General features: G+C 50.6%; 11 protein-coding genes across 11 annotated transcripts; 5 read left to right on the forward strand and 6 right to left on the reverse strand.

Moving 5' to 3' along the window:
• Positions 1-89: 89 nt before the first annotated feature.
• On the reverse strand, positions 90-3,542 carry ASPSYDRAFT_203126 (uncharacterized protein; the record flags this gene model as incomplete). Its single annotated transcript, XM_040843827.1, has 6 exons — positions 3,202-3,542; positions 3,119-3,137; positions 2,926-3,036; positions 2,054-2,813; positions 1,882-1,956; positions 90-1,799 (listed from the first exon to the last, which is right to left on the reverse strand). The coding sequence occupies exons 1-6, from the start codon at positions 3,410-3,412 to the stop codon at positions 90-92; spliced, it is 2,886 nt and encodes a 961-aa protein (XP_040702942.1). The 5' UTR covers positions 3,413-3,542.
• Positions 3,543-3,722: 180 nt separating this feature from the next.
• ASPSYDRAFT_58298 (mitochondrial 54S ribosomal protein mL60) lies at positions 3,723-4,282 on the forward strand (the record flags this gene model as incomplete). The annotated part of the gene is made up of 3 exons (XM_040849508.1): positions 3,723-3,763; positions 3,897-4,126; positions 4,230-4,282. The coding sequence occupies 3 exons, from the start codon at positions 3,723-3,725 to the stop codon at positions 4,280-4,282; spliced, it is 324 nt and encodes a 107-aa protein (XP_040702943.1).
• Positions 4,283-5,114: 832 nt separating this feature from the next.
• On the forward strand, positions 5,115-5,809 carry ASPSYDRAFT_45554 (uncharacterized protein). The gene is made up of 2 exons (XM_040847067.1): positions 5,115-5,396; positions 5,452-5,809. Exons 1-2 carry the CDS (start codon positions 5,220-5,222, stop codon positions 5,578-5,580), a joined length of 306 nt encoding a protein of 101 aa, XP_040702944.1. The 5' UTR covers positions 5,115-5,219; the 3' UTR covers positions 5,581-5,809.
• Positions 5,756-7,927, reverse strand: ASPSYDRAFT_31754 (uncharacterized protein; the record flags this gene model as incomplete). The annotated part of the gene is made up of 1 exon (XM_040844908.1): positions 5,756-7,927. One exon carries the CDS (start codon positions 7,925-7,927, stop codon positions 5,756-5,758), a length of 2,172 nt encoding a protein of 723 aa, XP_040702945.1.
• A 3,415-nt stretch (positions 7,928-11,342) lies between these two features.
• On the forward strand, positions 11,343-12,056 carry ASPSYDRAFT_45559 (uncharacterized protein). The gene has a single exon (XM_040847068.1). It carries the CDS (start codon positions 11,457-11,459, stop codon positions 11,868-11,870), a length of 414 nt encoding a protein of 137 aa, XP_040702946.1. The 5' UTR covers positions 11,343-11,456; the 3' UTR covers positions 11,871-12,056.
• Positions 12,057-15,095: 3,039 nt separating this feature from the next.
• Positions 15,096-15,641, reverse strand: ASPSYDRAFT_58301 (uncharacterized protein; the record flags this gene model as incomplete). The annotated part of the gene is made up of 1 exon (XM_040849509.1): positions 15,096-15,641. One exon carries the CDS (start codon positions 15,639-15,641, stop codon positions 15,096-15,098), a length of 546 nt encoding a protein of 181 aa, XP_040702947.1.
• A 1,168-nt stretch (positions 15,642-16,809) lies between these two features.
• On the reverse strand, positions 16,810-20,260 carry ASPSYDRAFT_31757 (uncharacterized protein; the record flags this gene model as incomplete). The annotated part of the gene is made up of 6 exons (XM_040844909.1): positions 16,810-16,901; positions 16,983-18,365; positions 18,415-18,775; positions 18,826-19,038; positions 19,084-19,798; positions 19,848-20,260. The coding sequence occupies 6 exons, from the start codon at positions 20,258-20,260 to the stop codon at positions 16,810-16,812; spliced, it is 3,177 nt and encodes a 1,058-aa protein (XP_040702948.1).
• Positions 20,261-21,546: 1,286 nt separating this feature from the next.
• ASPSYDRAFT_58303 (EXPERA domain-containing protein) lies at positions 21,547-22,290 on the forward strand (the record flags this gene model as incomplete). Its single annotated transcript, XM_040849510.1, has 1 exon — positions 21,547-22,290. The coding sequence occupies one exon, from the start codon at positions 21,547-21,549 to the stop codon at positions 22,288-22,290; it is 744 nt and encodes a 247-aa protein (XP_040702949.1).
• A 183-nt stretch (positions 22,291-22,473) lies between these two features.
• On the reverse strand, positions 22,474-23,498 carry ASPSYDRAFT_89859 (haloacid dehalogenase superfamily protein; the record flags this gene model as incomplete). Its single annotated transcript, XM_040852234.1, has 3 exons — positions 22,474-23,178; positions 23,269-23,428; positions 23,479-23,498. The coding sequence occupies 3 exons, from the start codon at positions 23,496-23,498 to the stop codon at positions 22,474-22,476; spliced, it is 885 nt and encodes a 294-aa protein (XP_040702950.1).
• A 196-nt stretch (positions 23,499-23,694) lies between these two features.
• Positions 23,695-24,768, forward strand: ASPSYDRAFT_45568 (uncharacterized protein). The gene is made up of 3 exons (XM_040847069.1): positions 23,695-23,822; positions 23,883-24,500; positions 24,546-24,768. Exons 1-3 carry the CDS (start codon positions 23,712-23,714, stop codon positions 24,645-24,647), a joined length of 831 nt encoding a protein of 276 aa, XP_040702951.1. The 5' UTR covers positions 23,695-23,711; the 3' UTR covers positions 24,648-24,768.
• ASPSYDRAFT_203151 (uncharacterized protein) lies at positions 24,437-26,085 on the reverse strand (the record flags this gene model as incomplete). Its single annotated transcript, XM_040843828.1, has 4 exons — positions 24,437-25,594; positions 25,651-25,819; positions 25,880-25,981; positions 26,031-26,085. The coding sequence occupies 4 exons, from the start codon at positions 26,083-26,085 to the stop codon at positions 24,799-24,801; spliced, it is 1,122 nt and encodes a 373-aa protein (XP_040702952.1). The 3' UTR covers positions 24,437-24,798.
• Between the last annotated feature and the right edge of the window lie 516 nt (positions 26,086-26,601).

A 26,601-nucleotide genomic window follows, 5' to 3' on the forward strand; every position in this document is an offset into this window, starting at 1 on the left:
AGTAATCAGGCGCCGCGGGGTTGGAGATGAAGGGTTGAATGTTGTTTTCTCTATATAAATATGAAAGAGAATTATCATACAAGAGCCATTCAAAGAAATGTATTTCTCAACTCCGGCCCCAGTAGTTTCTCTCGAACATCATCTGCCAGCTCCTCCAAGCCAAAAGAGAAATGAACCCACTTCCCGCGCCCATTTTTCCTAGTCCGCAATACCCGCCGCTGGACTTCCTTCGCGGCGCGCATCTGATCTCGGAACCGCTCTAGCTCCTTTGCCATTCGGTATTTTTGTCGTTCTTCATCGACGTCCCATGATTCGATTGATGCGACGCCCGTTGGGGCATGGGCAGAAGAGGCTAAGGATCGAGGATTGGCGGCATTCGTTTCGGATGCAAGGTCCACCACGCTATCTGTGACAGTTCCAGTGTCATCGACATATGGGAGCCATCCCGGCCCGAGACGAATCCATTCGATGTCTCTCCATGAGCCGTTCCATTCGGGACCTGCTGAGTATGTCTCGCCCTGGAGACCGGCACCTTCCCAATTGAGTGCTGGAATCCAGTCGCCACAGCCTTCCAAGTCTAACCACTTCAAGCAGTATGTCACCCGTGAAAGTTTGCGAAGGATGCCGGCGGATTCAGCCCAGTTGTTCTCCATTGCTGAGTACGAGTCGGTGCCACCGTAGGCGAAGGTGAGAGATCTATGTGTTGGGTGTCTGACGGTAGCATTGATAGCATTTGGTGTAATTGTTGGGACTGGCCAGTGCGCTAGAGAGAGGTGCGTGATCGTTGATAAACGAGAAAGTAGACTAATAAGCGAGTTCCAGTTTACTGACGACGGGTGAGGATGTGCCAAAGACAGATACTGTAAGTTCTCAAAACGTAGTGGCTGCAATGACTTGGGTATAGAATTGCTGGGACCGGCGTCAGCGCTGTCCTCGTACTCATCCTCCCAAGACAGAGGGACCGATTTCGCGGTGTCCTTCTGAGAAGGCGCCTTCTTCGGAAGAAATAGTTCCGTAGAGAGCTGCTTCAAGGATATCCATCGCCCTAGCGCGCCGCTGAGATCAAGGTGCGTAACATCTGAATCACCGTCAGCCATCCGATCCTGCGCCTCGTTGTCGAACGCAGCCGAGTTGTCGAATAGGGGTTTGAGACCGCGCATCAACCCCGCTAGAGACTGTTCTCTGGAGTAGTATCCAATATAGCTCAGAAGAAATAATTTAATATGAGTAGGCAATAAGCCAAGGAATTGCCCATCATATGCAACATGCCACGCCCAATGCATGGCCATTGACTTCATCAACACATGTACGAAGCTCCCCCTCGCAGGAAACTCCCTGTCCGGTAGGCGCTCAAGGCGATGGATGACCTTCGCGATTTCAGCGTTGTCCAATTCAGCTTTCTCAGCGTCCTCTGCACCGGTATCACCCGAAAGCCAGCTCTCAGGTGGAGGCGGACCAGCTATGCGTCTCACCCGTCGGCCGCCGATGACAGTCCGGCGAGCATCTGGACGGGGGCGTGGCGGTGGAGTTTCGGGGAGTTCGAGCAGGTTCCGCAGAGATGGATGGACAGACCGAGGTACTACATGCCGGGGTACACTGCGACTATTAGTAGATAATGATGGCGATACCTGTGTCCGGCGTAGGTGGCTGATCAGGTCGTTGACTGAAGGCTGCTCGGGTTCCCCGCTCGGCGATGCTGGTGAACGGAATCGATCATTGTGGCTGCTGCGGGGGCTCGAAGTGGCTAAGGTATGGTGAGGGGTGCTGACGGGCTTTGAAAACGTATTCTTGTGGTGTTTCTTGGGCATAGGTGCTTGAGGTGATGGAAAGAAAAAGGAAAAGAGAACGATGGGGAGTTAAAAGGATGATGGTGAGGGGTACTGAGACCGAGGCGGAGTCAAAAGAGTCATAGCAGGAGTCATCGCGCAATTCGCCCCATGCTCTGTGCACACCACGCTCAGCTTGTCTGGCATTGCCTTCTCAGGTCTAATCTGATTTTGTACATTGTGTCTATCATGTTGCATATTAATTTACAGTAGGTCGAAGTTCATACATCCCGAACCCATGATTCATCCTCCATCTTCCCCTCGCGCTTCGGTCCCTCTTCGATCCACGTTTCGACGAGACCTGCCTTAGGATCCTCATCGGAGTGTCCCCGACACCGTCGAACTTCGAGAACGAGATCCCTGACCTTCTTCGTTACCTCTTTCCGTAACTCGACGGCCTCGGCCCCATACAGAAGCTCGTCATTCAGAGCACCGAGCGGAAGATCGCGCGTTTCTGGAGAAGCCAACTCGGCCTTCGCCTTAATCTTCTGCCATCGACTGCGCATTTCGCCAAATACCGCCTCGGCATCCACTTTTTGTCCAAACGTCACACTGACCTCCTTTCCAGGTCGCGGGACACCCCGCGGGAACCCACGGCTCTCGTGCATGACCTGATCGAATCCCTCTAACCAAATCGGAACAATGTCGGGACATTCGCTCGCCTCGAGTATCAACCTAGCAACACCCCACTTGAAGTATCGCATAGTTTTGGACGGAGCTTGGTGGATCTTTCCTTCTGGAAAAATATGAACCCATGAGAAAGAATTGCAGGAGTATGCGGATGGCGCAAGGTGGGAATCATGACCGTCTGTGGTGTAAGCCGTAGGAAGATCGGAAAAAGGGTCGACGCAGACATTTTGCAAGCTCCAGCTTTGACGCTCGGGTAAAGCAAGGTGCGGTTCGGCGGGGAAGGGTCCTTTAGATAGGAGTCGAATCGCTTGGGTCACAGCTGGTTGCGCGATACCACCATGCTGCGAATGGGCAGATCTATGAGTGGGTAGCAATTGGCCCATTGTGAAGAACAAGGCCAACGGTCTTCCAACGCGCAGAGTTAGCCGGAACCATCAATTTGTTAAAAACAATTTAACATCAGCCATACCGCGTCTGATAGCAGATGTCATGACTAGCCAGCCCCCATCTTCTGTTCGATGATGAGAGTCCAAAGTTGTATTTCAAGGGAAGAAATCCCCACATCAGCGGATCATCCATTCTGTCGCGGGCCGGTCAGCGCTATCGTAGGAGTATGTAGAGGATCGAATGGCCTCGATCGTGAGGCGCATATACGTACGTACACGCTAATGTGGTTGGAGACTATAATAATATATTGCGTTAGACATGCACAATTCGCGTAGCAAACAGAAATAGATGGCAGTACCTGTAAGTAAACCTTTCTTGCGTTGCGACGGATCCTTTCTCGACTCAAGGAGCTCTAGGAACTGCTCCAGGCCATGGGTTTCGGGGTAACTGCACGCATACAAGAAAGACCGGCACAACCCCGCGACGCTCAATATCGTGGTGGCCGAGAGCGACCTCCAAAAGAGAGAGGGACTTTCGCCCGTTGAACCGGAATCCGTTTGCCGCGACATAGTGTCGGTTCTATCGGGTCTCCATAGGAAGTGCAAAAGAGATTAAGAAACAAACAGCGCAACCAGGTAGTATATGTAATGGGGAATCATGAAGAAGGGAATGAAATGCAGCGAGGTGAAGAAGGCCGGGGGAAAGGGCGTGAGAGTAATCGGCAACATCATTGGCCTCTGGGAATTTGTTGCGCCGCGGAGGTTGACGGAGCACGGACCACCCGAAACCTCGACGGGATTTTCCGTGCAGGCAGGACTCCGTGAAGTTCACCATCACAGGGACTGCGACAACCGCCTGCTTTCGCATCATAGAGCAAAGATGTTCAAGCCCTCGTCACCATTATTCTCGGGTCTTCTCTGGTACGTTTCCTCACCGGATGCCTGCACATCCCCAGGTTTTCCCATCCCGGTCTCGGCGCACCCACATTGAACACGCGACCTCCTCTGGGTTTAAATACAACAATGGTCAACTCTAATATCCATTCTCGCATAGGAAAATCCCATGGCGCATCTCGCAGCCCCAGAAAGCCCGCCAACGCAAGCGCCTGCGCTCTGTTGACCGCGTAGTTGACACCCTTAGCACAGCCCTTCGCCGAAACGGCGAGACCACAAAAGCAATTGAGAGATGGTACAAGGAAATGCCGCGAGAGGAGGAGATGCTGCCACGGGACAAGTACACTCTTTTTGATAAGAAGGAGAAGACGTACCGCAAGGGCATTCATAGTAAGTCATACTACGCCACGCCGCTTGGTTCTGCTCCATCTTTTTCGGAGACCGAGGGCTTTCAAAGGGCCTGGGATGTCAGTCTAACAAGGAATTTAATTAGAACTACCAAAATGGACGAGAGTCAGTCAGCGGGTTAACCCCCCGGGTTTCTAAACGACGTCGCAGTCCGTCTTTCGAAACCACGAAATCGCGCCGTACCTCGCCTACTAGCTACTTTCTGCTATCGGATATCTTCTGTCGATATTACGATATTACTGTATTATATGCCTCTCTTTGCACCACCACACCTGCCGCTAGAGGAAGGAATCGGGATGCGAAAGATTATGTGGGGTTTTACGGAGTTTTGGAAATAAAGAATCACTTCCTGTCTGCATTGTGTACCCTAGCCTTTGCAATGTCCTATGTTTAAGCATTAACAAGCATTATCGAGTACTCCTCGCGACCGTCTCTGCAGTGCGTTTGCTTGGAATCGCTGCGAGATAAAGGGCAATGGCCTGACGTGTCATCACAAATTTTGAAAGCGTACCTTTGAGAATGGGTTTAAATCGATTAAAACCCTATCACCTGTAGCATACATTAACATCTAACTATCTATATTCCCAATTCGGAATATCATACTGTCGTATCTTTACCCTTAACCCCTGCTAACTTTGGCCCTATGTCTGTACCTGCCAAGAATCTGCCTCGATGGATGTCCCAACTCCTCACCATCAGGGAGATACCCATTCCCCCTCCGGAACTTCTGCAGGGACCGCGGTATACCTGAAGGGCGTTATACCTCTCCTTGCCATGCAATTCCGTCTCCCGTTTATGGAAATGAGTCTTTGAGCCCTTCGTTTACTCTCCACTGAGTGTATAGAGCGCTGAAGATGCTATTGGCGAAGGAAAAGAAGAAGATATTGGTATCAAATTTCCATACTATCAGCTTGGGAATTTCTGGCCGGGAAAATGGCAAGACTAGAGCAGCAAATGATCATACTTCGCCGTCTTCTCTACTAGCCTCCAGGACTGGATGACGTGCAAACAACTCTATGAAGACTACAACTTCTCTTTACGAAATGTGGGAATACTTCAGGGCCAACAAACCTAGATGATTCGTGTCCTAGCGCCCTGTATACAACTAAGCCTATCACTTATACTGGAGCTAAACGATAGTCTTGCGGCGTTATACTGGGCCCCTCGAAGAGATCTCAAGTTGCAACAGAAAATCTCCGGCTTCCCCCAGTCCAGCACGCGAAAACCAAGCAATAGTCGACGCAATCGACAGCTAGGAGCTCGTTCAATATCCGCGATTACGATAAAGAATGTGTGACGCTACCTACACTCGAGATTGTACGATTCCACCGCTTCCTCGTATGTTGAAGCCATGGGGCGATCTCGGCGAATGCCGAGGTTGCGGTGCAGAAAATCTGATTTCAAACACAATGTCCGATTTGATTTCAGATTCATGACATATTGGGTAACTGGGGGACCTGGGTGATTTCGTGAGTCGACACATGGGTCTAATGGGCGGATTCTCAATGCTTGATTGCATTACAACCTGTGAGACCAGGTTCGGAAGATGAATTGTACGGGCACACATTCTGTAATGTCTGTGGAGTTATTTGTTTTTTGGATATATCCAATTTAGGCCGATTCGTCTGTCGCTAGTTCTTCTCTCCCATCCAGCCAGCGATCTGCGTCGGAATCATTGGATCTCCAAGTAACTTGTCGGCAATATCGAGCTACGCCATGAGCAATCTCCTTCACCCTCGTCCTATTTACTCGGCCTTCATATATTGCCTTGCGAACCCGGTACCCAGATTTAATTCTCTGCCAGTCACTCCACTTTTCCTGCCAACCTGCTCCGCCCTCATAATACTTTTCTCGCTGCCGAGCAGATAGACCGAGTCCCTGCGGAGGCCGTCGGATAAGCCAACAGTCTGGGTCGATTTTACCATCCGGCGGGTCCTCAGCTGAGCTCTCATAGAGCTCAATTCCTCTAGTGAATGGCTTTAGCCCGGATGCCATCCTATGCCTATTCACCGCAAGTCTCCACGAGTTAAGTTTGGGAGTTTGGGCTGGTCGATGATTCGATTTCGGATACTTCGGACCCCGAGAGTGAGCTGACTCTGGGGCTGGATATGGAACGTTGAATCGCGGATCCCCCCAGAGCCGCCTCTTTTCAAGAGGGATGCGGGAGACTGGATCAAAAACAATCCACGTGTTTCTATTTAACCAATGATTTGCAAGCAGGGCGAAATGAAATGGCCGTTGTCCTGGAGTTAACTGGTTCGAGATCCACTCCAGTCTTCGGTCCAAGTTGAATATTAATCGCACCTCCCAACTGCTCCAGTCTTTGGCTTGCGTTACAAAATGCGGCATTCGCCCTGTAAAGGAGTGCTTCTGCTTTTGATGATCCGGTTTCTTATGCTTTGTTTGAAACCTGACGGCTGACGCTTGATCTCCCATTGACTCTTCCTGCCAGGTAAGAAGTGTTGGACGACCGAATGGAGTCAAATGGCCGCGCATGATTGGCAATGAATTCCATTGAATTCGTGTATTTGTGTCACATTTGTATCCATTAAGTAATACGTGTCGTCTGACCGTGAACTGCTGCTCAGGGCTGCAGAGAATCAGATCGCTGATGTCCGAGGACGATGTCTGTTTTCGATTTCGTTGATATTGGTATGCACGCTCAAACGCAGTAGAATCGAGCGAGAGGCTTCTCAATACTGCAGACTCTGGGCTTCCCGGAGGCGCTACTGGGAGGGTGTGAGTGCTGTATCCAACGCATTTGAGTGTCTGCATCCCCATTCGAGCAGACCAAACTTGGTACTTGCGCGAGCGACGATATACTGGAGAGATATCAGGCACGGATTCTGCACTGTCGATATCCTGAAAGTTCATGTCTCGACATAACTGTGTGGGTATCGGGAAGCCTCTACGCTGTGCAAGGCATGGCATAGAAAAACCGTGTGGTGACGACTGGGTATAATTCATAAATCTCAACGGGACGCGGCTGGCGCTCTGGGAAACAAGGGACCGCGGGAACGTGCTGAATGTTTGTCTGGTAGGCGGGACCACGTATGAGCTTGTTTCTGATCCGAGTTCTTCAGAAAATCTAGCACGCTGTAATCGAGGGGTTGTAGAATATCTCGATAGAAGCCTACTGTGGAGGCCTTCCTGTAAAGATCCATTTATACGCGCAGGTCCTCGAATGGGAGTAGCCAGAGACTGACACCCGAAAGGAGGCAAAAGCGCTCCAGTCGCAAAGGGGGAAGAGGCTGCCTCTGGCCCAGGGTTCGAGCTAGGCCTAGGAAGGGAAGGACTTGTAGGGTCCCATATGGCGTCAGCCATTTCAGAATCGTAGCAGCTATTCAACTTAGGTACCCGTTGTTGTCCTTTCTGCTGATATGCACCGAGTTCACTTTGACGTGGGTCCCACCATAACCATTCCATACCAGCACTCGCCGAACCCCAAGAAGACCAACTGCCCAGCTTTGCCATAAATTTGCGGAGAAATTGCTTATTGGCCTCGTGTCGCTGGGAGGGCACCCAGCCGTACCAGGTCTTGGCGTAGCGAGTCGATGGGGCGTTTCCCTTTCGCAAGACTCTGGCCTTTGTAAATGAACGAAGGAAGCGAGGGAGTTTCCAGATAAGGACGGTAAGGATAAAGATGCCGACTGTTCCGGCGAGTAGTTGAAGGAAAAGCTTGCGGGGAATGAACGATGTGGCCTGGACAGGCGTAACTGGGGGTGCAATCAGAGTTGGTCGGATCAGAGTCGTAGGTGGAGGCCGGTAAAGGACAGGTGCCATCTGATGAATGTAGATTCACACAGCAAGGTAGTCATTCTGATAACAATATGAAGGCTGATGGCCGATGTGTTGGTCAGGGCCCTCTATTGTGTTGGAGTGGGAGTGTCATCGCGATAGATGGGCGACGTAGAGGGCAGGAGGGCCTTTCCTCGCCGGCCACTTCGCAGCCATCCGGTCCAGGGACATAACAACGCTTATGTCCGACTGATTCCCTCCCGGCGGCGCCATTTTGTTCCTGGATCGTTGACCTCGAGCATATCTCCTCGCCAAGTTGGACATCATCGGCATTTGTTATATTTGCTGGACGCAGATGGAATGCTCTAATGCAAACTGTGCTATATCAGGTCATTGACTGTGTTGCCTCACTCTGCCGCCTCACTTCTCCTTCCTCCCCCGTACAGCAGTGATCCCCACTATTCACTCAAGTCCAGTCCAAGCCATTAACTCGACGAAAAGGCCACTGATCCGTGTTGTCTACCATCTCCTTTTGGTAAGCTGTGGCATTTCCCTTGCTTTTTTGGGATTTTGCTGACTGCTATTCGAGTTCTTGTCGCGCCTCCCCAGGCTTCGACTTGATTTGTTTCAGTACTGTTGCTGCACATGTTTAATTCTCTGATGTCTCAACCACGGCAGAGGGTCACGCTTATACACATTGAACGATGCCTGCTCGCTGGAGTTTATGAAGCTGATTTTATTCGCATACATGTTCGTTTCTTCCGTCGATCAGCATACACAATTCACAGAATCGTCATCATTACTGCATCCAAACACGACCAGAGGATCGGTGAGCCTGGTCGCAATACCCATGGGAGTCGACTGGCATGACTCTGATGGAGCTCTACAAAGGTACTTTTCCGGTTTGGAAAGCGAGGCGACGTGCACGGGCTAGATCCGTACGAGGCCATCATACATTTGCTTCAATGGCATATGCAGCAAAATTTCGGTTAATGTCTCGGTTGAGAGGCTTCTTGTGTCACCGCTGATGTTATTTCAATGGCGAACAGCGGGCGACGTATTGAGAATTAGAGTTAAACGATAAGGCTTCGGTCAATGCCGAAAATCGGCCACGCGGGTGACACCAATCAGGCCACAGTTTCATCCAGTCGGACGACCGGACCAGAACGACAAGTGCTGTTTTGGTGGATTACTGACAAATAGGAACCTATCAACGATCTCATGCTCCGGAATGATATTCTTTCCACGTTCTCGCCGATCTCACGCGAAGGACGCATTATGCGAGACTGCGAATTTTCGATCGAGTGGATCTGCATATCATGTTTGATTCCAGGATCTCATGGGCGATGATCTTAAACAGGAGAGGCATAGATGCCAATGTGATGTGGTGTGCTGGAGTTGGGCACCCATATGAAAAGGAATCGTGGTGGAAAGACCAGCCCTGTTATTGTTGGAAAGTTTTAGCTTCGGGGTCTGCCTCACTTTTCAATTATTGGTCCCCGAACCGGTTTTCATGAGTTTGAGTGAGTGTTTATTTTGGGGCCTCCATGGATGTCAGTGCTCAGTTTACTACACCGCCACTCTCCGCATAACACCGCCACGCAGATGTGGCTGATCAAGTTGACGAGTATACTCCCTACTCCATACACTCTAATTCTTAGCGATTCCTTGCTATTCGACTCTGTATGGTGGATGGCTCCTACCGTCACGGGTGTCGAATGTGGTGGTCTCATTGAAGATGTTGATCCAATACGGCAGTATTGCGTTATTAACATTTAACAAAGAGGAACGGAAACTGTATAGAGAGCTTTGACATTACCTGAGCTGCCAATGACCGCGGTCTTAGCCATTACTAACAAAGGCATGTGACGCGAATGTGATCCAAAACCTCCACATTTTCCATGCGAGCCACCCAAATAAGCCGTTCTTGTTTTACCTTGCGGGTAGTAGATCCTTCTGCTTGCACATTGAGATCTGTTTTCCGTGTCAGATAAACTGTGGATATTTGCCACAGAAGGCAGCAACATTGAAGCAGAAGCTGCGAGCTTCTGACGAGGGTCTCGATTAAGTCTCCAAACAACAACAGACTAGGGTCATGCGCCACGATACACCGTATGCGGCTACAGTGGTGTGGCGCAAACAAGATTGAGACAGGGATGAGCCTGTCGGGCCAGGCTGTCACATCTGATCCTGCCATCCTGGTCTGCGGACCCGCAAATGCTCCACCGCTTGTCGTTTCCCGTTTCGGCCCCGTGTTGTCCGCAAATTTCCATCTTCAAACTTGGCCCGGCGATAGTTCACGGTTCTCCAGCTGTTCCAGTTCTGTTTGGGTTGATGGCATAGCGCAGGCAGGATTATTTCAAAACTCTAATTCCCTCCAGGACGACGAACGGGGTAATGCATGCGAATCAGCTGGATGGAGAGGTTTCCATGCCTCGACGAGTCAACGTAAGCCCTGGCGTTGAAGCTGAATTTCAGTCCACCATGCGTTCCCACTCGCTTTGCTGCCCGTGAAAAATATGGCAGAATCTTGTTGTAAATTGCCTGGTGCACTTTCCGAACACGGACTACTATAAGGGGTGGAACGCATTTTACTCTTGCTACCAAAAACGTGGTTATAGTAATATGGATAAACACTCCGGCGCCATGCGATTCGCTTGAGGATCGACCGACACTGTGGGCGGACCAAATACCCGAACTTAGTGTGTGCTAGGTCCAAGATCTCGTCCTTGGCCTTGACAAATGCCGCCTGTGATCCACGCAGCCGGATTAAGCGACTCGCACAATCTGTCTACAAGCGCTGGTCGATGACCAAAGGAGGTCTCCAGGATCAAGGGGGTCGATGGGGAATGGTAAACGTTGGCCGAGTCTCGGTTTAACGGATAAAGCAAACTATGGCGAGAGAAAAAGCAAGCCTGCACACCATTGATGGTCCCCTGGGTGGTTTTACCACCGGGCCAAACTATCATTAGGCACAGCATATCATATTGCTGCCCAGCACCAAGTCCAGCGAGTCGAAGCCTCATGGTGTGGCAAACTGATCCCCTTGATCCGATCGTTGTTGGGAGTTCCACTATTTCAAGGCAAATAGTTACCCACAATCCGCGGCAAACGATCATTTTGCATCCTGCAGCTTTATCGTCCAAAGATGATCCGCTGACCAACCAATCTACTATGCTTCATCTGCCATCCTTTGCAGATCTCTCATGGCATGGTTCGCCGCTCGTGTGTGGCAAACGCCTATTTTCCTGATACCTAGATGAAGCAGGTTTGGAGACGCAGATGCTGTTGAAGAACCTCCAAAGCTTATCCAAGCCGAGCCTTCACAAAAACGCGCGCTCCTTAAACCATGACCTGACTCTTTCAAGCACATCAGCGTTCTTCATCTATATAAGGATAGCAGCACCTCCCTCTCTGTTTCAACCTTAATCCTTGATATTCGGTATTACCAGATTCAAACACTTTCCCCCCAACCCCCATCTCCAGCCAACTTTTTCAGTTATCCTCCTCTCTCTGTCGGTTATCACGTTCAATTCCTCCATCATCATTATAAGCATTCCGGTTCCATTCAAGAATGAGTTCAAGCAGAGAATACAGCCTCTCGTTCGCGATCGCGCCTCCCACATCTGTTCGTCCTGGTGTATCCTTCTCTCTCCCCGTCATCGTGGCGGTGCGTCCTATTGGTCCTGCAAGCAGCGATCCATTGCAACAGTTAGGTGCGGGTGCGTCTCTTCGAGACGAATCCGGAAGCAGTCCCTCTGGCGGTCTGACCGGCACTGTGTCAACAAGTGTACGCAGCCGAGCGGGAAATACCACAAACGGATATGCTCGACTCGGTCCTCTGAGGATTACGACCCCGGGGAAGTACAAGCTACGAGTTACATTGGTCAACAATACATCCAGTGGAGTGACCGTTCGTGGATTTATCGAATCATCCGTCATCCATGTCCACGCGGGCGCTGCCGCGTCACAGCAACCAAGTAAGTAACCGCAGGAAGGGGGCCAACAAAAGAACCATGCATGTTTGTCCTTCGGTGGTTATTTCTGAGGTATTCTGGCTAACACATATCTACCATTTAGCCCCAAGCCAGATCTCAAAACTGCAGTCATTAATCCCCGAGAATATCGGAATATCGCAAGCCGACATTGCTTCATGGCAACAGGCCTAAACATGCATTATAAAGATATCCAATGTTCAGTCTCATTGAGTGGCCTCTCGGAGGCATTTTTAATCGTCATCCCGGCGATTGTTTTGCCGTCTTGAATCCGTGTGGCTCATCTTTCCTTAAACGCTTTCTCTTTTGTTCCCAGCGGCGTTCTTCATTAGCACAGCTTTCTTCGGGTGTTAAGGAGAAAGACGGGGTTTCATTTCGCCTGGTTATCAAGTTACCTACATTTTCTTCAATTCTAGAGTAGCAGCAGGAATGTCGTCGACAACTCGCATACACGAACAACGTTCACAGCATTTACGGACAGGGTAAGCTTCGGGACCTCCGTCCCAGTCTGCCTGTGATCCATGAATTCAGCTCATCAGCTATTTCCTTTTTCTGACATATCTGCGTACTGCTGTCTTTATAGACACATCTTTTCGTTAATTGACTTCCATATGCACCTAGTGATATACTATGGTTCCTCGCACAAAAGCGACATGAATGCCTTTAATTCACAACGGATATGTCCGCGAACAGCACCTGCAGTACTTGACAATAACCTTACCATCTTGTCTAGATAAGAGTTTCCAATCTATGCTCTAAACTACTAGCCTCATTAATAAGAGTCAGCTTGTGCCCCAATAGATAGCGCTTCAAGAGAAAACACTGTCGAAGAGTACATCTACCAGTCGCCGATCTATATTCAAGGTGCAGAGGCTGTTCTATTTTGTTCTATTTTTAAGTGGACTTCGGGTGCCTCTAAGTGATAGATAGTATCTATGGAGTATGAATTTCACCTCCTTCCGTTGCTCCCTTGGACTCTCGTTTATCGTTTTTTGCATCTCCGCTGTTCAAGATTATTAGGGTTACCTTAGTTACCCAAGAAGGTTATCTGTGTCATCCAACCCCCCAAAAGTAGCCCGTCGGCATGTAAATACAGGGATTAAAAATCTATGTCTTTCTGTTTGGGAAAATCTGGCCGATGCCCAGGGCACTAATGCTATTCGAGTCTCTAAGTATCACAAAAGATTACGAGTAGGAAAATGGGAAATCCATGAATGGGCTGAAGAACGAGTTTCTCATTTCTTAGCGACTACCTAAAGTGGTAAAGAGAGGGGGACGTAGTCCTCATACAGGGCGGACTGTTGTCCATTGCCGTGGAATGATGCCGAGTTCTCCACATGGGGTCGTTCGTTTCTGAACTTGGAAGAGCCGCTCGCGGGCTATTTCTAACCCTGCTGTCGCATCGTTCTTCATTCTGAAGTGACTGATTGATCGATTGATCGAAAGAGACGCCTGACTGACGGATGGATGAATGGATTGTCAAGGGTACTGGAGGCTGATGTTCAACTTGCGCATGACTGCAAGTTGCAGTGAAAGCTGCCGAGCTGATTTTACGGTGTCATAGATAGATCGTCTGGTTGATAAATTGTTCGTTTGATGAAGAGGAGACGTGCGTGCGTTCAGCTCTTCTTCTGCTGGCGGACCCAGTCGACGCCATCACGGACAGTGTCTCGAACGCTGAAGCCACCAAAGAGCCAGTAGTTTGAGTGTCGGCCATAGTGATAGACGGTGTTGTCATACCGCCGGCGGTCGTCAGTGCTTCTGTGGGAGTGGTTGGAGCCTGAGGAGCCTGATCGAGACATCTGGACAGGGCTGTGGGTGCGACGGGGGCGCTCCTCGTTGGAAGAGAACGAGTTGCGTGCGCTGGATGTCATATTTGTAGAGGTTGAATAGCGGGGTTTATGAAGGTTTTGCGTCTGATGCTTGTTTGTGGACAAGGTAGTGGATTGGTTGGTGATCAGTGCACGAAGGCTAGAAGTACCACTTATTGCAGGTGAAGGTATAAGAATAAAATAATGGGCGAGTTAATCCCTTGGGTAGTCTGAGGTATGAAGAAAAGAAGGATTGTGAAGACGAGGGGATTTGGCCGATTATTTATGCTGCCTTCGCTCGCGCGTTCCTTCGTGATTGACATCGAGAACCAAGAAACACCCCGGGCAATCAGTTCGCCGGACCCTCGTGAAGCGGGGAGTTGGACCTTGTAGGGCAGGCGCTAGCACAATCTTTGGCATGAGGACCTATCAGGATGCACCTGGCAATGAGACAAGGCAGGAGAGACGGTCAATCACGGACAAATCAGACGGTGCCAACGTGCGCTGGAGGCCCATCAATAGGGCCTAGTGCGAGTTCTTGTTCTCGCTGGGTCGACATCGGCCAATAATGGCATCTTCAGGCGCCTGCCCCATGTTGCTGGGCTCGCGCTAGAAGGTCTCCTGAAGTTTTGGCCCCATGATAACGGCAGTTTGACCGCTTCTGCCTGGAGGCCGGCGCTGCGTTTGCACCGTTTCAGCCGCTTCCTGAGGCTTTCATGTCGGTGAACACCCGGACCACCACTGGATGTCCATCATGCAACCACACGGACACGGCAAACTCCAGACAAGCATGGAGGGTACAGAGTACACAGAGGGGAATGTGATTCGTGAGACGAGAATTGTCGGTCGGATTGACTCACGGAGTCACGGTCAATTGGCTGTCTCTGAGTCAGATCACATGGTCTGCGCACTTTGCCCGTTCTGTCCTCGCTCCGGTCACGCTGAGGCTCCAGCTTTCCAGTTTCTCTGCTGGATGACACAATCGGGCAAGCTGCTTTCCTTGGCGTCTTTTCATCGCGGACATTGCTTTCCCTGATTGGTGCCCGTTTTGTCGTCACGGGATGCCGTCCCCAGCAGATGGTCCGGGGCACTCGGCAGAGACGGCACGGGCGTCAAGCAACAGATACCTAACAATCTCCGCGGCCACTTGGACTTGCGGCTCTCAGAACGAATGTACTCCTACGCGGCACGTTGCGTGGTTCTGCAATGAAAGGAAAATCATTTTATTTCATAACAAGGTGACAATCTCCATGCGAACATGCAAGAAACAAATAAACAGCTAAACACCTGACCGGAGAATGCGATTTTCGGTCCTTACGCCAGTTATGCTCTATGAACAATGCAGAGCAAAATATCAAGCCTCAAAACACCAACAAAAATGCAGGGCAGTGAAATAACAACACCAAACTATTCCTCCAGTAGCGGCCACAGTTTCTCGCTTGGCTGTTTCCAAGAGCGCGGTCGCTCCGAGTGGCAACGTCGGTGATTCTTCTCGATCATCAGACGGCCTCGCTCGCCCTCTCGAGGTCTTCTATTGTCGTTGGTGACTATAGGATGCGCAGAGAGCCGATGAACCCAGTACGGCAGCAGCATTGTTTCTCCTGACATCGTTGTGGGCAAAACGAACAGTGACCGGGCCCTGTCCAGTGGGGGCTGCATCATCTTGCGCAGCGATACGGTGGCAGCACTGGTCTGGTTGTGTTTCGCTCCGTCTTTAGAGTGATGCCAAAGTCGACGTGAATGAGCCGGCTGAGAACGAATGATCCCGGCAGATGCAGCGTCATCCTCAAGCAGGTCTCCAGACTGGACCGGGGTCATGAACTGGCTTTCGATGTCGAGCCCATCGGGCGGCGCTGTCACCGTGATTATGGGCAGGTTACGTCGTTCGCGAAGACGCATTCCCGCGCCGCAGTACGGCCAGGAGTGACGTCTCTTATGGTGGAAATGCGGCATGGTGGTCATAGCGAATTACAGTGTCAGAACACCACCTCGAGCGCGTTGGGAGAGGTGTATTTAAAGGGAAGCTCCAGGCTCCTACAAAAAAGAGTCAGTGGCAAGAAACAGCCCCGTTTCGCATCATCATTCGCACAACTTCCGGGGCAACTGCAGCGGGCAAAGCTTCGTATTTCTTTCACAGGCATCCAGAAGCAGGTACAATGCGGCTTATAAAGCATTCAGCCTCGCAGCATGCGTCAGGCGGACTACACGTAAAGGGCGCACGCGCACCTTGAAAACGCGCAGCACCCTCACCCAGGTGACAAATTCGGGGCACCATGTAAGACACGAAGAGGGCTCATGGTCGAGCTCGCTGTAACCAGGCAGGTTTGTCGAGGTTGCCCATTAGGTAAAGTAGTAGATACGTTGAGTCATGTCGGCGATAGGCATGCCCTGCTTTTACGCTGCTGACTAGCGGGCTTGAGCTAACAAGGGAAGCTGTGCCTTTATTTGTACAGATCTGCCTAATCGGATCTCACCCTTTTCGTATCCAAACTAAGACCCCTTGCTGCGGACGCGGTCGGGTCATCGCTGTCATTGCTCTCTTGTTACACTAACGGGCGTGGAAAACCCTTCTTTCCCCAGCACTGCCCCGCAAAGCTTAACAGCACCTTTTAGTTGTAATAATATAAGCAGATTTTGGAGAATTATTTCCTGATTAAACATACTCGCTGCTCGTCACATATCCTCTTTCTATACATCAAGTAATTGTTTAATGGTGGTGGGCACCCTGCAAACCTAAGTAGTATTGGGATCCGGGCATGACTATATATAACCCCACAGCCACCATCATTCTCCCTCGTTAATGGTCCTGCGAGGAATGCAACTTGCAAAATTGAGTAGCAACGGGCCGATGCGACGACGCCACAGGGGCCGCTCACCCGTTTACTTATGTCAGTTGGCCAGATCATGCGTTGAAGGTTTGGTCGAGGTGGACAAGTCATGGGACTTTCAGAGACCACTCGCTGACTTCCACCATGACCAGCTCGAAGAGCGAAGTGGTTACGACCATTACTTATTAAGATATGTGATACTATATATATTTCATTCCGGATGTGCGGATCATGAAAATTTATTGGGGGTCGGATTTTATCTATATACTATATGCTCAACGTATGTATTAGAGCTAAGAGCCAAGCAAATCATAACCATGTCCATATTTCCACGCAGAGTTTGACTGGGCACTACCGTCAAGCGCTGCAATAAAATCGTCTCGATCTAATAATTTACAGCATGTTAGTTACGGATGGATAGAGGAAGAAGACGTTTTCTAAAAAGGAAATTGTAAGTGTCATTTACCTTTCGACTGCTGGAAATAAATTGTAATCGGCCCACTCTTTTTTGCCATTCTCGCATCTTTCGGAGAGCCCGATGCTATGACGGCAAGATTGAGTATGCTTCCTCGGGTATACGCTGTAACGGGGAATTCAACACGGTTGCCGTCTCTGGATGAGATGCTGCGACAGCTACCGGAAGGAATCGACATGCTGAGCCACCTGTCTGGGACATTGTTTGTCCACCGCGCTGCGAGTTGGATTGAGTTTCCCTTCCGCCAGAGTTGTACTTCCGTTTCACCCTTTGTGGACTTATTGGAGCCGAGGAAAGACTGTTTCTTTGTGGTCATTGACTCCGCGCGGCGGGAGAAGCAGAGCCCATAGCCGGATGCGAGAGAGCTCATAAATGAGTGAGAGACGGATTCGTCGGTGAAAAACATTTCCATATTCCCTGTTTTCTTTTCGCAGTGGGAAAAGAACACCTGCATATTGCTGGTTGCCCGGTATAGCTGCTCCACGTGGGAAGAGATATAGTCGACGTAGAAGATCTTGGGGAATTTGACATGCATGCTGGACGAGTCGTATATATAATCTATGTCACGATAGAGATAGTAGAGGCTGCAATATCGAAAGGACAATCGGTTCTCCAACCGTAATATTGCTTTATACTGTTTCTGCTCAAGTGAAACATCTGCCAGGTCATATACGCTACCCGAGCTGCTTGGCTGAGCCCATGAGTAGCTTGGGGTCTGGGTGAGGCTAAGAATCGCCCTTTCAAACTCCGCGGCCCGCTCATGAGATCGAAACTGTATGTCTAGCCCGATATTGGGGCTGTTTTCATCGTAGACATAGGAGTAAACGGGATTGTAACTGCCATCCGTTTTATCCGACCGTTCCTGACCAGTGTCAGACCATTTTATTTGAACTGACTGAGACATTTCGTTGCGGTGGACCTGAACACCGCACATTGGCATAAAAAACTCGAGGCTCGTGGGGGCTTTTTCAGCCATGGACGAGCTAATAACCATACGGCGAATCGATCGCCATACTTCTCCAAATGTCCTCTCTAGAACTCGCACTTGGCATGATCGGGTGATTAGAGGAGGATTCATGGACTTCATGATTGGGGCTCTTAATTGTTCAACAATATCCACTGAGCTTTTGAATATGACACTTTCGGAGAACTGCTCCGAATCTGCCGGTTCACGTTGCCAGACAGAATCAAAATACGCTTTTGGAATATTGATGAACTGGCCAAGGTCCGACGAGTACTGGAATGAGATGGACACGGGAATTGTACCAAAGTTCAGCGTCACAGGTTCAGATATTTTTGCTCCCGGGATGCCCCCTAGTGTAGCATTCGATACTTTTATCAGTTGTGCCAGATCATCTGCCGTAACTAAATTGCCTGTATGAGCGAAATGACTTCAATAATTATAGAAAAGGAGTGGTCTTACAGTCTCGCTGCAAGCAAAGCGTACCGCTCTGATTGCAGACCGTGATTTTCGGTTCGCTCTCGCCCTGGACCGTCGACAAAAGAAGCATATAGGGGGCAGTTTTGGTGCGCATCCTAAGCTTCTTACCGCCAATGCCGGCATTCACAAACGCACGCAGAATGACTCGCTCATCTTCTGCACCAGCATCCTCAAGTTCAACGGTTGTGTATCGGACATTTTCCAGACTGAGGAGGTTCTCCTCGCTACTATAGGAAGATTCGTCCGGCTGGACTGCTTCCCAAATGTCGAGGTTGTGCAAGCTGATAGTTGTGGGGTCTGGAATATCCACAGAAATGAACTGCGAAAAATCCTCCTTGATTGACTATTGTCTATTAGTCTGGTCCAAGACGCGGACCGCAATAAGAGACTCACATCTGATAAGTCCGCGATTAATTTCCGGTTCTCATCTATAACTAATGACTGTGGAGACAGTCTTTTCAGGACGATATCGTAAAGAATATAGGACGCTTTTAGTAGATCCACATAGGCTTGGTGACCCGAATTCGACGATTTAGTAGATGGGCTCGTGCTACCGCGAGGGCTGACGAGAGATGGCCGCTCGCCGTTTGCGAGATTGGCTCGCGCCTTGAGCTCGTTAGTATTTATTATTGAATGGAAATATGAACACACCTTGAGCTGCCACCAAACTGCAATCCTGAGCCAGTCCCTCGTACTAAGGCTCTGGCAATGGTCCTCATAATTGGAAGATAGTTCAAACTTCTCAAGAATTGTAGGGTCAGGCTGGTGGATGGTATCTCGTGGTTCGTAACGGAGTGGTCGCAGGTGCTGGTCACGTAACTGGAGCTCGTGGAGCTGTCGCAAAGTGCCTGCAGATGTGGGTGTGATCGGAGGATTGATGGAGCTCCCATACGGAGCAGACCCGTGTTTTTCAGATAGCGACTCACTTCCCTGACTCCGGGGATAGTCTTGATATAGGCCCTCAGAGGCACGTGAACCTGATGAAACAGGGCTTCGGCCAATTAGATGCCGTTCTGGAGGTGTAGGACTGCTGAGCGAGGTTCTTAATGGTGAAATAGGTAATGTTTTGTTTGTAAAGGCAGTGGAGATTGATCCGCTGGAATATTCAGAAAGTCGAGAGTCGGACGAGGTCGAGTTGCTAGGATGAATTCCGGGAGGACTCTCGAGTTGGACGATAGTATCGGGTTTTACAGAGCTCGGCGCATCGAGTTCACTCGCTGCATCAAGTCCTAGGCATTCTGTACTCATTGTCTGTATCCCGGAGCCGGGTGGCTTCACTTCAGGCTCGGGTTCGTCTTGAGGTTCTTGCGAAGGAGTTGTCGCGAGTGCGTCCAGGATTAGACTTTCGAGCCCCTTTTGAGACGAACTATACAGGTAAGAAGCTGCCCGACAAAGCGAAATATGACTATGCTTACTTGCTGGTGGGTGTCATGTATAAATGGAGGTTTGCGGAGTAGACCATAATCCTTGATCGGAGTCCTTCAATTTGGCCTCTGTGTGTGTCCCACTCAAAATTTGGCCCATCACCCAAACCAGAACCTCGATACTTTGTGACCAGATCTCCCAGTTGCTTCAGGGCTGAATGGGAGCCATGTAAACAACTTCGCAAGCCGTGTATGCGATCTTCGGGTAGGCTTTCGAAGAAAGAAGGATTGGAAGTAACGTGGTCACGAAAGGCGCCTAATGTGCCTTGCAACGAAGCCAGTTCCGTTACAAGGTTTCGAAAACCATCGGGCGCATCCCCAGAAATAAGATAGCATGAATGGTACAAATCCCACGACAGTCGCGCGAGGGCGGGAATGTCTACCATAGCGAGGTTGGGTGGCATAATGAGAGACTTTCTTTGTCTGAAGCGGTCGATCTGGGACGCATCCAGTGGAATGAAAACTGCTCAGGGTGGGGTGACCGGCCACACCGCTGATGACCCCCTGAAGTCATAGTAGACCTCTTGAATAAAATCGATGAAGGGTCGCAATCGTACCCGCCGGGTAGAGAATAGAGGTTCTGAGCTTGGGTATTTCGCACTTGATGATGGACCCAGCGGAGGGAAAGGCGGGGAAAGCTAGCGGCAGAGAAGAATAATTACCAGACGCGACAAGAGCAAGCCATCACGCGAATGATGGATATGCTTCATATGCTTCTTCGAGGGTATGGCCGTTTAGGGGAGGAGGACGGGGAAGTCCAGTACTGGTGTGCAAGTCTGGAAACGTGTGGATGGTCCGAAGGAGGATGGCGAGTTCGCGAGAAACTCTTGCTCGGCCGCATAAAGAGGCGCAGCATTGTCAGATCTCGGAGGAAGATTGACTGGCTCTGCTGCCCAGGGCACGAGGGCCGCAAATCAGCATTTGAGAATCAATAGAGCCTCCCCCGTGAGGGGACGCATGGGCGTCCACGGACGACTTTGAAAGAAATAGCCATGCACGAGATCCAGTATCATAGCTTCCAATTCGCAGTCCAATAGATTCGCCCAGACTCTGCCAGAAGTTGAACGTTGGTTGTTGTCTGGGCATGCTTTGGAGTACAATGTTCAAGTGAGCTGCCCCCGCAAATCCGTCATGGCCCCATCTGACAGCACCCTGTTCCAATCAAGGAGTGAGCCTCTCAGCCTCGGCCAATTCCGTTGCTCGTTCGGGGTTCGCTCAAAGTGAGTGAGTGGACTGTGGGACTGAAGCACCAACTCCACGCTCGGGAAGATCCTGCGCAGCGCGCGACTCAGAGAGACGAGAAGCTGAGAAGTGGAGGCCTCGATTGTGAACCAGACCGGGCATTTAAGTCGATGTACCAAAATTGAACCTCGAGACATCGGTCGGCCGCTTGATTTGTATTTAGGCCCTGATAAAGGCCAGACAGACGCGGGCCGGAGACTGAATGCAGTTTCAGAGCAAAGAGAAACAGGAAGGAAATCGACGATCACGGCTTATCTCTGCCTCAGGCCACAGTTGATTGTAAACAGCAAAATTTCAGGGGTCTGGCTTCGTCTTTTCACAACCCGCGGAACGCGTGCGAGCTGCAAAATATTTTGAACACAACCAGCTCTCGAGAATCAGATCGAGCAAGCAACAACCAAGACTTAGCCTCATTTACACACCCAGCCCACGAGGCGTATCCTCCAAAATGTCCACCACCACCGCAGCTCCATTCGAGCTCGACACACCGACAATCCTCTGTATCGCGTTCGCGCTCTCCTTTATGCCAATCGCCTACTTCCTCGGCGTCTCTCTTATCCCATCTACACAGACGCGCAACCGCATCCTCTTTTTCTGGCACGCCTACGATGCCCTCACCCACCTTTTCATCGAGGGCTCTTTCCTCTACGAATGCTTCACTAGCTACGCGACCCTCCCGCCGGGATTCAACACCGAGCCCGCCTTCCTGGGGTTCAAGGACCGCGTGTACGGCGCAGCATACGGTGGTTCAAGGCCCAGCGCGCGCCTATGGCAGGAATACGCAAAGGCCGATCACCGCTGGGCAACTGCGGATGCGACTGTCATCTCGCTGGAACTGTTGACAGTGTTCCTTGGTGGACCGGCCGCAGTCTACGTTTGCTATCTGCTATGGAACTCCAGCCGCGATGCGACGAGTGAAGAGAAGGGCTCTGCGAAGGGGAAGCTGTGGCTTGTTGCTACTGCCTTGGCGACGGCGGAGCTGTATGGTGGATTTATGACCTTTGCGCCGGAGTGGTTGACTGGAAGCGCGCAGCTGGAGACTGGGAATGCAGTTTATCTTTGGTTTTATCTGTTTTTCTTTAACACCCTTTGGGTTTGGATCCCGCTTTGGGTGCTTTGGGAAGCTGCCAAGGAAGTGAGAAATGCGTTTGTGGCCGCGGAAGCGGCTGGTGAGAAGCGGAAGACGAAGTGATGGAATTTTTAATAATGAAGAGGCTGCTGTACATAGTAATGATGGAGGTTAGCGGGCTATATATATATATATATATATATATATATATATTTGATGATTGACTATATTATGTTGCTGTACTTGTCGCTTGGATAGATCTATGCTGAATTTTCATTCTTCAAAGCATTGTCTTTCTTTCATGAATCATGCATCTGCAGGCTGGATACCATATCTCTCGTAGGGGAAGTCTTGCAATGTCGAAAGAACCTCCGCAAAACCATCATTCAGGTGGCCCGGCTTCCCGGCACTCTGCAGCCTCTCCGCAGTAAGCTCATCGGCCTCCTTTTCCGATGCCGACTTGTCCGCCTCCTGATGTTCCCCAGTAAGGCCCGCCAACACCTCGGCCTCGCGTCCCTTATAGGCCTCCAACAAACCCGGGTGCGGACACCAAATGACCCTCATTCCCGCTCGTCTCCCAGCCTCGACACCAGGAACAGCGTCCTCAAACACCAGACACTCCTCAGGCGCAATCTCTTTCTCCCCTCGCTCTCGCAGTCCAGCATTGATAGTCTCCAGCGCAAGCAAATAAATATCCGGCAACGGCTTCCCCCGCCCCTTTCCAATTCGAGGATCGTCGCCCAAAACGCGCTGCGATTCTGGGAATAGCGAGAACAGATCCTGCAGATGGCTGGTCTTCAATTGGTAGTTCTTGCTGTGCGAAGATGTAGCTAGCGCGATGTGCACCGGGTTAGAACTCTTCTGTGTCGATACGAGCTTTGCGAGCAATGTTTCTACGCCGGATAGAGGCTGTGCGGTAGGGAAGAGCTCGGTTTGGAGCTCTCCTTGGCGCTTGTGATATTCCTCGTGCGGAATAGGGAGTTGCGCCCAGTGATGGAAGATCTTTGCGGCCTGTTACTATGTTAGAATGCGGTGTGTTCCTTTCCATGGGCGGGGGCGGGGTAATGATGAGTGGGTTGGAATGGAAAGGGGACTGTGTACTTCTGGCTGAGGGCGCCCTTGGAGCTGAGCTTTGATAGACCATGGAAGTGAGGGCTTTCCGAACGAATGGAGGATTTTGTTAGTGATATGTGTGTATAGGTCTTCCGAATCGATCAAAAGGCCGTCCATGTCGAAGAGACATGCCCGCACGGGCGGGAAGCTGAATGCGATCGTCAGTTGAGAAATGGATATCTGGGGCGAGATACGCACCTGCGAACTCCGTCGGCCATTTCTAAGAGAATGACAGAGGTTGTTGACAAACGAGAGGAGAAAACGGGAATTGTAGAGGAGTTGAGTCTGTCCAAGGGTTTTCCCCTCAATTGTTGCTCGGCCTTGATAGCTTATCGCCAATAGGTGCCTTAGGCAGAAACGCCGGGGCACAGACTCCGACCGTATCGGCCACTCCCCGCAACATCGAACAATCTCCAAAAATCACAGGAACGATGGCAACGCACACCTCGGACAAGGACAAAGACCGAAAAGAAGATGATGGGAGTGACAACGAGGATGAAGATATCTTTCACGATGCTCGGTTCCCCGCCGAAGAAGAGACAGTGAGTCAACAGCGTTTCCCCACGCGAGGCAGGACGAGCTGACGCAGAAATAATCTATAGCGCCTCCTCGAGGAGTCTCAGTCGATAAAAGCAGAAGCAAACAAACTCTACTCTGTCGCATCTTACGACCAAGCCATTTCCGCATATGACCGAGCCATCGCGTCTTGCCCTAGCTACCTCGACTACGACATTGCTGTTGTCCGGAGTAATATGGCCGCTTGCTATTTGAAGCTGGAAGACTGGAAAGCGGCAGTCGACAGTGCGAGTGCTTGTATAGATGGGCTAGATCGCGTGCTCCCGCCATCTACGAAGCCCGAGGAGAAAGAGGATCCCGATGCGGCACCAGCGGACTCAGACGCTGCGGTGGTGGAAATATCCGGCGAAGATGAGGTGGCGGAAGAAGAACAGCTTAAGAAGATCAAAGAACGCGATGAGAAGAAGCGCGACGTCATGCGGATTCGAGCGAAAGCTCTAATGCGGCGGGCGAGGGCGAAGGCCGAGTTAGGCGGCTGGGGGAATCTCCAGGGCGCGGAAGAAGATTACAAGATCCTCGCCGCCATGGAGAACCTATCGGCAGACGATAAGCGGATAGTCCAAAAGGCTTTACGAGAACTGCCGCCGAAGATAGCCAAGGCACGGGAAGTCGAAATGGGGGAGATGATGGGCAAGTTGAAAGATGTGAGTTGAACAACCGGTTTTAGGGAGCTAGCTAACATATTCTAGTTGGGAAATGGCATTCTTAAGCCATTTGGGCTCTCGACGGATAACTTCAATTTTGTCCAAGACCCGAATACTGGCGGATATAGTGTCAATTTCTCGTCATAGCGTTATAGCGTCATAGCAAGCTCCGATGCGTCTCTCCGGATGCTGATTTGACAGTGATAATAAACGTAATGCATATAGACATTCTTGTGAGAAACAATATCACCCGAATATTTCAGCAACCTCACTGAGAGCAGCCTTATTCCACAGGAGGCTAATTGTAGACCTTCGCCAACAAACCTGGAATGATTTCTAAGTCCTTTGGCTTATACGTATACTTGCCATCATCCGAAACCTTCACATCCTGCCTCCGTCTCTGCTGCTGCGTCTGCCTGGCCTTGACCCACTCCTTCGTCGTCAAATGCTTCCCAACATCCGTGAATACATTCCCAGTCAGCCCCAACCTCTGCAACACGGGACTATTCGCAATCGGATCCAAAACCACATGGTTATTCGGCCTGGCAAAATACAACACTCCCAACCGATCAATCCCCGCCTGGTCCTTCGGCGGCGCATGCACCCGATGAACACTCGACTTGATCAGCCCACCCGTCAATGCAGTAAGGGCGTCGCACGTGTTTATCGTGATCGTCCCATCCTGAGGTCTTACCCACTTCCACTGGCCCTCCGAATTGAGGATCTGTAGCGCCGCAACGGGCTGCCGGAAGAGAAGAGTCACTGTGCCTAGATCAGTGTGGCCGGGACTGTACAGCTCGCCGACGAGTTTGTTTTCTTCGGCACTCCTGGCTGCATAGTGCATGTAGCGCAGGTGGTCTTCGCCTTCGACGTCGTATTGGTGGTCGCGCACCAGCTGGTTCTCGTCGGGAAGCTCGAGAAAGATGGCGAAGAGACGGAGCAGTTTCTCGACGACCTCCGTGTGACATTTGCGGCTGAAGGCTTCGATTTCGGTGATGTGTGAGGCTAGAATCGCGGGTTGTTTGCGCTCGTGGTGCCCGTCGAATTTCGGGATGTTGTATACCTGGACGTTGTCTTTGATTCCGTTTCCAAGACTATATTCTCCTTCTTAGCAGACGGCAGAGAATCGCCATGGCAATTCACGTCTTACATGCGATGTCCTGCGGGACGGTATCCGTTGTACTCGCCCCTCTCCAGGTCGTGGCTGCTGTGGTACTTGAGCCTCTCCTCGAGAGGGAGGGAGTAGAATTCACGACCGAGAGCGAACTGGCGGTCGATTTCTTCTTGGGTGATGTTGAAATTCTTTACATAGAAGAAGCCTAGGCTGCATTAACAGGTGCCCTAGTATTATCTATTTGTCTATACAGGGCATATCTCACCAACGTGCTTCACAGCATGATCCAGCTGCTGCACCAGTTGCTCCTTGCCTCCTGACTGGTCGAATCGGCTGAGATCAATTGTAACCAGCTCAGCCCAGTCAACTGTTTTTCATTAATAACGTTGATATCAGGTAGAAGATGGGAGACTCACGGTCCTCTTTGGTCTCGGGGACCTGCTCGTAGCGGGGGATTTCGAAGTCAGTCATGGCCAGCAGTCAACAAACAATACACTAGGATGTAATAACACGAAGTAGTCTAGAGCAGAGTGAACCAATAAGTCCCGGTCTATATATACTATACGTTCTGCATCATCCCATGCTACCCCGCAAGAATACTCGTCCAACCCCGATATCTGATTGATTATCAATCAAGCACGCCATCAGTGTCGAATATTGCCCTAACCAGAGTCCTTACTCAATGTGCAGAATGCAGCAATGCCCTTATTGTCCAGAACTGACTCGTTAGTGCCGGTCCGAGGTGCTTGGGGTGCACGGCTGTATTTGGTTGGCGTAATAAGAGCAATGTGCAATTGCTCAGGACAGGGGTTGGACACGCCATCGGCGATAAGATGACCATTACACAATCAACTGTGTCAGGCTGCTCAGGTATGGTCGTGTCGCATTCCTAATAGAGAGAGATGGGCCCTAGAGACAGGTGGGGTTGAATTGCGTCAAAGAAGCCGTTTTGCAACAATTTGGTGTCAACATGCCATATAAACTCGA

The sequence above is a fragment of the Aspergillus sydowii genome, assembly GCF_001890705.1.
Source record: "Aspergillus sydowii CBS 593.65 unplaced genomic scaffold ASPSYscaffold_5, whole genome shotgun sequence".
NCBI classification, from domain to species: Eukaryota; Fungi; Ascomycota; class Eurotiomycetes; order Eurotiales; family Aspergillaceae; genus Aspergillus; species Aspergillus sydowii.